The sequence below is a fragment of the Octodon degus genome, unplaced genomic scaffold, assembly GCF_000260255.1.
Source record: "Octodon degus isolate 3935 unplaced genomic scaffold, OctDeg1.0 scaffold00019, whole genome shotgun sequence".
NCBI lineage: Eukaryota > Metazoa > Chordata > Mammalia > Rodentia > Octodontidae > Octodon > Octodon degus.
In genome coordinates this window covers 6,142,105-6,154,450 of record NW_004524595.1, presented here as the reverse complement: position 1 = coordinate 6,154,450, position 12,346 = coordinate 6,142,105, and the positions used below count along the sequence as shown (strand labels likewise).

At 38.3% G+C, this 12,346-nt stretch overlaps 1 protein-coding gene across 1 annotated transcript in view; it reads left to right on the top strand.

Moving 5' to 3' along the window:
• The window catches only part of Rab10 (RAB10, member RAS oncogene family), a 76,006-nt gene that overhangs the window by 56,654 nt on the left and 7,006 nt on the right, over positions 1-12,346 (top strand). The window contains exons 4-5 of the mRNA XM_004627438.1: positions 7,614-7,703; positions 9,501-9,602. Coding sequence (XP_004627495.1) covers positions 7,614-7,703; positions 9,501-9,602 — 192 coding nt within the window. The remainder of the gene's footprint in view (positions 1-7,613; positions 7,704-9,500; positions 9,603-12,346) is intronic.

The following is a 12,346-nucleotide window of genomic DNA, read 5'->3' as shown; positions in this document are numbered from 1 at the left end:
CCAGCACCACATGCCAGCCAGCCCCGCCCCCTGGTGGGCTGAGCTGGCCACACACACACACACACACACACACACACAAATAAATAAAATTTTAATTAGTACATATTTGTAGTACATAATGATTGCAGTCATCATGGATAGTTAGTATATGTGCATAACACATCTTTTTTTTTTTCTTGCGTGGAACTGGGGATGGAACTCAGACCCTTGCACTTGCTAGGGAAGTGCTTATTCTACTGAGCCATCTCCTCGGGCCCCTCACTGGTTTTTTGATGTGTGGGCATTCACTCCTATCAACTTCTTTATTATGACTGCTTTCATTGTGTGCTGTATGGTCTGGCAGACTGTACTGGCATTACTGATTGTAGGAACTCATTTTTTTCTGTGACCCATTGATTATTGAAGACAGTAGTGTTTGATCTGCATGTGTTTGCATGATTTTTATGGTTTCTTTTGCCACTGATTTCTAGTTTCATTGCACTGTGAGCTGGTAATATGCATAAGTTAGCTTTGATTATTTTTTCTTTACCTTTTAAATTTATATAAGCCTGTTTTATAGGGCAATGTGTAATATATTTTGGGAGAAAGTCCCATGTGCTGCTGACAAGAATATGTACTCTGTAGAACACTGTAGATATATACAGTGTTAAGACTGTTTGAAAATGTTTGATTGATATTTGTTGATTTTTTTGTGGGGCAGGGGTCTAGTTGATCTGTTTGTAACCATGGAGTGTTGAAGTCCTCTGCTAAGATTACACTGATAATTATCTGATCTCTTAGTCCAGTACTCTTTGTTTTATGAAATCGGATGTGACAGTGTTTGGTGCATATATATTTACAATTGCTGTTTCTTCCTGTTGAATTATTCCCTTAACCAATATGTTAGTTACCCTCTTTGGCATGAAATCCACTTTGAAAATAGGGTAGGGCTGGCCAGATAGCTCAGTGGATTAAAGTGCCTGCTTAAGCACACACAGGGGTCTGCTGCGCTGGATCTGTCCCCTGGGCATCCTGAGACTGGCAATTGAGACTGAGCATGGTGGCACACACCTGTAATCCCAGCTCTTGGGAGGCTGTAAATAGGAGAATCACTAGAGTCCGATCTACTTAGGGAGACCCTGTAGACTTTGTACTAAATACATAAATAAATAAAGGAAAATAGGATAGCTGGGGCTGGCAAGATAGCTCAGCAGTCTAAAGCGCCTGCTTAGGCAAGTGTTTAAGGACCACAGTTCGATCCCCAGCAGCACTTGCTATTCTGGCCCTGCCTCCAGGGCTGGGGAGATGGTGCAGGGGAATAAGCACTTCTTGGCAAGTGCAAGAGCCTGAGTTCAATCCCCAGTTCTGCGAAAAAAAAAAAAGAAAAGAAAAGAAAGAAAAATAGGATAGCTACTTTTGCTTATTTTTAGGTTTCTGTTGCAGGAGATGCTGTTTTCCATTCTTTGATAAGAATTACTTTTTGGATTAAAGGTTTTTCTTGTAGACAGCATACTACTTTTTTTTTTTTTTTTCATTTTGTTGTTGTTTTTAATCCATTCTGCTAATTTGTATCTTTTAGGGTTAGTTGGTTGGTTTGTTGAGATAGGGTCTCACTACGCAGTGTTGGCTAGCCTTTAACTGAGTTTTTAGCCTATGCTGGCCCTGAAGTTTCTGTGATCTTTCTGCCTCAGCCTCCTGAGGATTAGGATTACAGAATTTGTGCCTTTCGATCATGGACTTCAGACCATTTGGATGGAGAGTTGTTACTGAAAGATACGGACTTATTCCTGGCATTGCATTGTTTTCTTGATGCTGATTTGTTTTTCCTCCTTAATTTATTGCCCTAGTGATTCATTCCATTAGTTCTGGGGCATTGTTTGCTTCATGGTCTCTTTTTAGGATGCTCAAGTTTTTAGAGTTCTGGGTTAGTGATTATGAATTTCTTAAGTTGCTTATGTCTCCATCTGTTTGTAAAGATAGTTTTATGGGCTGTAACAGACTGGGGTGGAAATTGTTTTCTTTTAGGGCTTGAAACACTTCATTCTAGCTCTCATGGCCTTCAAGGTTTATATTTTAAAAGTCTGATATAATTCTGATGGGTTTACCTTTATCAGAGATGTTATAATCAGACTTTGCAAGGAAAATAGTACAGAACACATAATTTATAGGATTATTTTATAATTGTTGCCCAAAGAGTAATATACAAAGAGTGCAGGAAATCTGTTCACAAACTAAAGACCCAAAGGAATCAGCTGAGAGCTTAGAACCCACAGCAATGTCTGCCGTGAATCTAGCTGAAGACCTAGAGCGCATGACAATGCCTTATGTAAGTCTGTTTTATGGATTTGTGCTGGGAAGGATTGAAGGTCAGCTGTGGAAGTTACACATGGAAAGTCTGTGCCAGCAGGTTGAAGGAGTGGCACTGGAACCTGGAAGCGACACTGAAAATAACCAGTGAGTTCCTCAAAAGTACCACAGCCATCCAGTTCTGAGATCCTCTGATGATAACAGTCACGTTCATATGAGGAAAGCCAGTGTAACAAGCTTCTCCAGGAGATTGAGCAGAGCATGATCTTTGCCTCCAGAGCCAGGAAGCAATGCTCATAGTGAGGACCAGAGCTCCCCAAAAGTTAACTGTAGCCATTCTCAGCTACAACACAACCCCAAACTCCTTTGATGAATGAAACAGCCAAGTTCATATCAAGAATGCCAGCATAACAAGCTCCTCCAGGGGAATGGACATTCCCCTAACAACACCTCTTTTTTCGCTCTAGTTCTCCCTGTTATGCTGCTGTCAACAATCATCAAGTTGGCCCCCCACACCCAGCACCATGCTGATTCAGTTCACCTGGGTGTTATAAGTTGATCACCAGTTGTCAGTCACAAGTAATTTGTTGCTTTTCTGTAACAGCTGTTTAAGAGAGTCTTTGTAAGATGGAATGGTGGTATACACACATGAAATCCCAGTACTCCAGTGGCTGAGGCAACAGAATGCTGTGATTTGGAGGCCAGTTTGAGTTATGTAGTGAGTTCAAGGCCAGTGTGAACTATATAATAAGACTCCATCTGAAAAAAACAAAAGGAAAGAGTGTCTTTGTTGATTCTGGCTCTGATGTATTTTGGAATCTCTGAGCATATGATCCATCTGCATCAACCCTATCTTCTACGTTTAATACTCTGTCCTCACATTGATCACTTCTGTTTCCCATGCTTTCAGTAGCGTCTTTAATCTCTTGGATGGCTGTTTGGTACCTTCTCATTGACTTATTTTTTGCTGAATTGATGTTCTGTATTATCCTGTTTAGGTTGGTTAGCTTTTTGCTGTTAATTCTTATGTAAGTTCACTAATCATTTTATTAAGTCTATTATCTGGTTGGTTAAGTTGGTTAATCATCTTTGGGCTTGCCAAGTACCTTACTATTTATGGTCTTTTTTTTTTTTTCCCCTCTGTATTTAGGACAGAGTCTACAGGATCTCACTACGTAGATCAGACTCATAGTGATTCTTCTGTTTTCCGTTTCCCAAGTGCTGGAATTACAGGTGCACAGCACCATGCTTTCTCAATCACTGTCTCATTGCGCCCCATGGGCGGGGCCAGCGTGGCACATGGGCCACTGTACTCTGCCTAAGAAGTATTTATGGTCTTTTTTGAGGGGGTTGTTTATTCTTTTATCATTTTGTATAATTCAGCTGTTTGGCTTTTGATAATCCTCCCCACTGATGCCCCATGATCACCTTTTGGGAATTGGGAATTTTTGAAGGAATTTTGTTGCCTTGTCTTCTCATATTTGTATTGTACTTAGGTCGTGATGAAGATTGCAGTCTGTTAATGGTGGACTTTGTTGTTAGAATCAAGGTCTATTTAGTTACTATCTGCTTTACATTGATGCACTCTGTGTATGGCTGATTATAGTAGGCCTTTATCTGTTCCCAAGATCCAACCACCTCCATTAATTTGGGAGGGAAGCCACCCAATTAGTTTAGCACCCAGTTCTACACAACTAAACTACACTATTGTTGATGACTCAAAGACATACCAAATAGTGGCATGCAGTATAGTAAAAATTAACTATACTACTCTGGCTATGCAGATATTCTGTTTCATGACTGGGTTCTTGTCCTGGGACTAGGTCATTATATGAATTGCTTGTTAAGTGAGGAATTATGTATATAGTATGTACATTGCCAGAACAAAGAAATGCTTAAAGGAAATTATATGACTGTGCTTTTATTTGCTTAACTCTTACACATAGTACTTTGATATATAACAATATAAAACCATAGTAAAATCAGCAAAATTTACTGTACTATATAAACAAGGTATATTGTATAAAATTGACGCTCTGTAAGCAAGAGGTGTAGACCTGTAAATAAATAAATAATGAGATAAATAACCAAAGACTGGGTGTGGTGGCGCATGCCTGTAATCCCAGCACTCATAAGACTGAGGCAAGAAGATTGCTGTGAGTTTGAGGCCCCCTAAACTACACAGTGAGACCCTGTCTCAAAAAAAGAAAGAAAAGAAAAGAAAGCAAAAAAAAAAAGAGGTCATAAGTCTGAACAGTGGGCTTCAGTCACAAGTCCAAACAGCTATTAAACAGGTAGGTCATTACACAAGGAATGTCTACAGCAACAGTAAGAGTCAAAAGCATACCATAAAAACCAGGAAGAGTACCACTGTACCACCCTTAATCATAGGAAAGAGATCTGTAATTATAACAGACACAAAGACAAACCAAATGGTGGCATAGTAAATATTCATTAAGTACAATAGTTATAATACCACCATTAGTAACATAGAGTTAACTATATATGTAAGATTATTAAAACTTAATGATTATACTAGACAAGAAGAGGCTAGGTTGGAAGAATGACAGAAATTTGAAAAGTAGACAAGAAAGATGAATAGGAGACTGGAAAAGATCCTGTTGAAGAAAAAAACATAACAGAAAAGAAAAAACAATAAAACATTTAAAATGAAAAATAGAGAAAAGGAAAAGTTAAAAAGGACAGAATACTCCCAAACTCCAAATAAACCAGTAAAGAAGAAAAGTAATGAGTCCAAAAATAATCCTCAGTGTTTTTCACTGAGAGTGTTTTCCCCTGCTCTGCAATATTAGAGTCAGCCAGATACCAGGGAGGGATAATGAATCAATACTACTATGATCTGTTTTGTTTCTACATTCACATTTCTGTATGTAGATGCTGAATTCTGTCCCATTTTTCCTGCTGAGTGTTTGGCCAGTGGTATGCTGTCACTCTGGCAGCTCTCAATTTCTGTGCACCCTACATCGTGGCTTTCCCCACCTAGCTTTACAACTCGGGGGTTTGTGTGTTATGCCACCCCTCTCCCTTCTGGAGGCCCCTCTGTTTATATACCCCAACCTGTGGCAACTGTCCAGGCTGAGATACATCTTGCTTGTGCTGATAGATTAGAAAAATAAGGAGACCACTGTGTTCTGTGATAGATGTAGGCAGTGGGGTGGTGGTTCAAGTAGACTGATGGATTTAATGCTAGCACTTCTAGATTTAGCCCCCTCTGCAATCCACACACTGCTGGCTAGTTTCTCACCATGGATGGCAGGGCTGCTGTGTCCTTTAACTTGTATTCCTGCTGCCTTAGCCTGCCAGAGTGCTGGAATTACAGATACTGCTACACCTAGATTTTCTTAGAATCCTTTTTTTTTTTTTGGCCTGCTCAGGATGCCTTCAGGGCAGGTCTGGTTTGGCTTGAGGATGAGGGGATCGAACCACAGCATCCTGAGCCTGACTACTTTGTTTTAGCAGGCACCTAAGCACCTGAGCTAATGGGCAGGCCCCCTCTTTAGAATCCTTGAAGCCCTGAAGTCCATCCATAGATTCCAAGTTAAAAAATGCTTCTTATTGACTCTTAGCACACAGTGTGGCAGTATTAGTAGCACCTGGTGTATTGCTAACAATTATTGAATATTTGCCAATTTGTCTTTGTTTTATTTCTAAAAGTGTTATAGTTCTAGAACATTTTAAGTTTTGTACTTAGGGTAAAGTAAGGATCTACTTTTTTATTTTTTGGCAATGTAAAAGTACTTTTTTTTTTCAATGTGATTTGTTGAAAAGACATCCTTATTGACTGAATGTTAACATCTTTGTTGATAATCTCTTGAGCATACATATTGGAGGGTTTCTTTCTGGTCTTTCTATTCCTTTGGTCTGTCATTATGCTGGTACTGTACTATTTTAATTTGTAGTTGTGAATTTTCTCTTTGATTTTTATGCTGGCAGTCAAACTCAAGGCCTTCTACAGGCTAAGTATGTACTTGGCCACTAAGCTGCACCCCTACCCCTGTAACTTTTTAATTTAAGAACTGTATTTTAGAGCCAGGCGTGGTGGTGTGTATCTATAATCTAAGTACTCTAGAGACTTAAGCAGGATTGCCATAAGTTTGAGGTTAGTTAGGCTACGCGGTGAATGAAGGCCAGCCTAAACAATATAGTGAGACTGTCTTAAAAAAGAAAAGTTTGTTGTTGTTGGTTTGTTTTTTACTTTTTTGCTGTTAGGTATCCTGTTATATCTCATATGAATTTTAGGGTGGATCTTTATACTTGCCAAAATATCATTGGGATTTTGATGAGGCATTGGGATTATAATGTGCTATTGTTGTTTTAAACTGACTTTTATTTATTTTCTTGTATTTTAGTAAGACAGGATCTCATTACATAGATCAGACTCATAGTGATCTGCCTATGTTCAGCCTCCCAAGAACTGGGGAGGCACATGCCAGCATGCGCAGTCTCAGTTGCAGTCTCAACACGACCTGGGGGTGGGGCTGGCAGGCATGCTGGGGATGAACCCTGGCCACAGCAGGCGCTTTAATCCTATTAAAGCTGTTTAATAGGATTAAAGCTATTTGGCCCATCCTTTAAACTGATTTTTCTTTGTGGGATCTTGTAACCCTAGCAGTATAGCTTAGTAGCATTGTAGCATTTGACATTGAAAGCTATAAAATTTTTAATTTAGGGGCTGGGGAGATAGCTCAGTAGAATAAGTGCCTACCTCACAAGTTCAGGGTCCTGAGTTCAGTTGCTGGTACCACCCCCCTAAAAAACCTTTTTTTTAATTAATTTAGGCTTTAATAGGCAAATACACTTTATAAAATGCAAAGTCAGATTTTCCTTGGATTTAGATAATGCATAAGGGATTTCACTTTCAGAGGTCAGAATATATCTAGAAAGTTAGTCTCTTCCAAGGGGAGAAATAGTATGGATACAATTGTATCTCTCTTGCTGGGTAGTTTAAAAGTTTGGGTAGGCAGTAATACAGCAGCTGGTTTTAGGGTAATTGCTTTAAAACTTTTCAGTTATAGAAATGACCATAAGTTGAGAAAGTCATATTTAGAGACTATTAACAGGGCTGGAGAGATGGCTCAGTGGTCTAAAGCACCTACTTGGAACAAGCTTGGCAAAGCACAGGGACCGTGGTTCGATCCCCCAGCACCACATGCCAGCCAGCCCCGCCCCCAGGTGGGCTGAGCTGTCCACACACACACACACACACACACACACACACACACACTAAAGGAATAAATAAATAATTAAAAAAAATAGAGACTATTAAGCTATAATTTATGGTAATGTGTGAAACTATTCTATTTTAGCACGCCAATGAAGATGTGGAAAGAATGTTACTAGGAAACAAGTGTGATATGGATGATAAAAGAGTTGTACCTAAAGGAAAGGGAGAACAGGTAAAAATCTTTAAATGGAATATTTATTGCCTTTTTAATGAAGATTTATTGTGATTTTATGTTTGATAGTAGTGGTAGTAGTGCAATGACATTGTCATATAGCTTTTTAAGTGCCTGTTGAAAATAGTAATTTATTTGAGCAATTGTTTTTCAGAGCAAGTCTAACATACATAGGAGCATTGTATTTATTAGTCAGCTTTCCTGTCATTGGACACAATACCAAACCCTTATAACTTAAAGGAGGAGTGGTTTAATTTGACTCATGTTTTACAGAAATTCAGTACATGGTCATATAGCTTCTAGGTAGAAACATTATGATAGAAAGTATGGTGAGGGAACATGATGTTTAGTTTTGGTGGCCAGAGCAGGGGAACTGTTCCAGAGAACAGGAATCAAATCCCCACGCCTATCCAATCAAACCTTCAACTTCCCGTGTTGATACAGTGTATCAGCCACTAAAATCTGCCCCTTGTCAACTTGGCAACTAGACATATTTCTTTAAACTAGTCTCCAGGTATAGAGATGTGCATATAATTGTGCCTAACATATTACAACTATCTGCATACAAATGGAAAAGCACTAATTCCTTTACCAAAATAGAAGGTAAGGTTTTTTGGGTTTTTTTTGCTTGATGCTTATGTTTCAACATTAACACAGGTTTAATAATTTTTAAGAATGGGTCCTAAACCTATCAATATTATAACAGAACCATATGGGGTGAAATAGTACAATTATAATCCTCTTTTCTGTAAGTGATCACAGGCTTGTAGCTGGTATTTAGAACCTTCTTCTACTACCCATTCTGTATTCCCTTCGCCTTTAGCAAGCACCTCAGCAGGTCTAGGTTCTTTCCCTGGTGGAGTGACCCATATCTTCATTCCTGAAGGCTCTGGACTATTTGTCACTGTGCCTGTATTAGGTTGTTGTAGTTTCCCATTAACTTTTAGTAACAGGGCATGCTAATTCTAAGAGGCGCCCCAAGGGATCTCTTGTACTCAATGTATATTCTTCCTTTCTTCCACTGTAGAGTAGTAATCCAATTTTTCCTTGATAGTCTGGGTCAGTCACCCTGACAACACTGTGACTCCCTTTTTAGCTTGTTTCCTCAGAGGCATTAAGCCTCAAAGGCTTTTTGGTACAAGCCTTTCCTCCTGTGGGACTATGACTTCTAGTCCAGCAGAACATAAGGTTGTGGGGACAAGAAGCAAAAATTTTTGCTAGTGGATCACTAGGAGTAATGGTAATACCAAGTAGTGTCCAAGGCCATGCTTCTGACACACTCAGACAAATCCAGGAATATGGTGTACTTTTTAATCCAGTGAAATTGACATTTCAGGATCAGTTGTCACAAAAACCAAATCTGTAGCAGTAGTATTTTTATTTGTATTAAGATACCAAGAGGAAAAATATGTGAGTTTATTCTAGTGATATTTAGATTCTTTGAGATAGTCTTGCTATTTAGCTCCAGCCAGCCTTGAACTTGTGTTGCCCAGGTTGGCCTTGAACTCTTGATTCTCCTGCCACAGCCTTGCTGTGCTAGGATTATGGACCTGCACCATCAAACTCACCTGTTTTTGTTTTTTTTTATCTTAGGATTTCACCTAGTACAATAATCAGAAGCCTGTGAAAAGCAGAAATTAGAAAAGTCACATTGTGCTTCTCATTTAAGTTTGTCCCTAGAATAAAATGTCTGGTTTAGAATATTTGAAATAAACTTTTATACTTCCTATAAGATGTTATAATTAGTAGTTGGCAAACCTATATTTGATAATTTTGTGTTACTTTGCTTCATTTTAGATTGCAAAGGAGCATGGTATTAGATTTTTTGAGACTAGTGCAAAAGCAAATATAAACATTGAAAAGGCGTTCCTCACATTAGCTGAAGATATCCTTCGAAAGGTAAGGTCTTGTTTTTGTGTTGAGTGCCTTGGTCAAATATTTTATCTCTAAAATAATCAAATTTACATAAAAATTGTGGATTTTGGTGGTGGTGTTCCTAAAAGATTACTAATGTCTGATTCTCCCAAGTGAAGTGAGGAACTTCTGTCTAGATTGCTAGAAGCTGTCTACCAATCCACACTATCCAGGCTGTGGTAGCAGTGGTATTCTGAACTCCAGGTCACTCTGTAGTTCCCAGTACCTTATTCCTTTTCCTAGCTTTTTAATCTTATGTCTCTCTCCTCTTCACCTACTCCAGGATCAGATCCTCACTTCAGTAGGCAAGTAGTCTTCCCATGAGCTATATGTGCTCCCTTGATTTTTTTTCACTCACTCACTGCCTTACTTCTCTTAATGAATCTTTTGCATTCCATTAGATGATATAAAATAAAAAGTCCATCTGTTATGTAATAGTTTACTGTTGCTGTAAGATTTCTTTCCTTCCATAGTCACTTCTTAGATAAAGGGCATTATGTACTGAATGAATAAGTCCATTCCCATTTCATATAGCCAATCACTTCAAAATGATTGGGCTGTAGAAAAGTAAATAATGCTGAATATGTGGCTTTGAGAACTCATTTAACCTCAGATTTTATTTGAGAATCCCAATACTTGCCAACACATATAAATAACATGTAAGAAAAAAATTAAGAAATCACATATTTATCTTTTTCCTTATGTCACCAGGTACAGTGCACAGAAATGATTGAATCATAAATTCTCTACTCAGTCTACTTTAATTTTAAATGCAAGTAAATAAAATCTGACATAAATCCCAGAAGAGAAATACTGTGTTCAAAAAATGTAATTGCTTGTAGTAATATTTAAAAAAAATTTTCTTTAAAAAAATCCAACCTATGTGGTTAGCATAGTAGTACAGAGTGTGTGCTTCGCATATGGGAAGCACTGATTGCAGTCTCCAGCGCCATAAAACAAAGCAAAAAATTCAACCTATAAAAATATCTTTATAAAATATGAGCTGAAATAGTCATTGTATGAAATATTAATCCAGTAAATCAAGGTGTGATGTCATACAATTGTAATCCTAGCACTCTTGAGAAGCTGAAGTAGGAGAAATTCAAATTCAAGTCCAGCTTGGGCAATGTGATGACTGAGTTGAGACTCTGTTTAAAAATAAAATCTAAGACTGGGTGTGGTGGTTGGTGCACGCCTGTAATCCCAGCGCTTGGGAGGGGTAGAATCACTGCAAGTCCAATCTGCATAGTGAGACCTTGTCCTAAATTCATAATAAAATAAAATAAAATCCAGTGAAATATCTGAGCACTTAGAGGAAATTGAATTTATGTGTTTACATTGAAGTAAATAAAATTCTTTGTAGGGAATCAATAAACACCAAGGAACTTAATTTTTTTAGAGTGAAGTGTAGATATTTGTTAGCTACAATTGGATGTTCAAATTGAAAAATATCAGTCCCAGTTATTCAAGGGGACATACAGACAGCCTTCCAAGTCTTGTCATTGTTCTGTTTATTGTGTTTGAGAAGTTATTGAAGTAGATGTTTTTCTATGAGGATGTGTCAGGTCAGAAGTATACTGCGAGTATACTTAGTTCAGCAGTAGAGGGTTTGCCTGACATGTGGTTGTGATCCCCAACACAGTCAATAATAATTGGATTTCAGACAGTGCAGGAGCCTTAGTACAATTAAGAATACAAAGGATATTTATAGTACATTGAGTGATATAAGAAATGAGATACAATGCGTCATTTTTAAAAGCCATATGTTACAGAGTATGTGTACATGTGCACACATTCTTTGTTGTCTTCAGTGTAAAAAGCTCTAGAAGAGTCTATACCAACTGAACAGAGAGTACTTAAGTGAGTGACACTGTAAGAGGAGGAGCTGCAGAATAGAATCACAGTCTCTGGCCCTTACAGATAGCGTTGCTTTGAACTTTTAACATCTTTTTAAAATTATAAACATCAATTTTTAAAAATTATTTAACAAGTGAGTAAAGATAAGATTTCAGAGATTGATGAGTCAGGATGAAAAACTATTTCAGAATTCGCAGTCCATTAAAGACCAGACAGGGTATGACCCCACAACAGCCAATACAAAAGTTAATGAAACTCTTACTGTTTTGGTTTTTTTTGTCAAAACAAAACAAGAGTCTTGCTATGTAGTTCAAACTGGCCTTGCACTCACTGTGCAGTCCAGGTTGGCCTTGAACTTGCAGCGATTCTCCTGCCTCAGCCTCCCTAGTGCTGGGATCACAGGCATGTGCTACTGCACCCTGTTTTGTTTCGGGGCCTTTTGGTCTTCTCCATAGTTTCTGGTTTCTGTTCATACTGTAAGATTTGATCCTCCAGTGTTAGCTTTTTTTAATTCTTATTTTTTTAGAATAATGTACTGCTGGGATGATAGCTTAGTGGCTTAAGTGCCTGTCTAGAATAATGTTATTAGTCATTTGTGAATAGCGTTATTAGTTATTGAGGCAGGGCTTCCTTATTATATAAAGATTAAAGTATGGATGTGCCTGTGGATAACAGTTTCATTCTGAAGTCTTCCTCAGGTAAGGAGGCCCATGAAGGAGTACATTTTTTTATACCACGTATATTTAGATGTGATAAAGTCACAAGTTTTAAAACATTATATGGGGCTGGAGAGATGGCTCAGTGGTCTAAAGCACCTACTTAGAACAAGCTTGGCAAAGCATCAGGGACCGCGGTTCAATCCCCCAGCACCA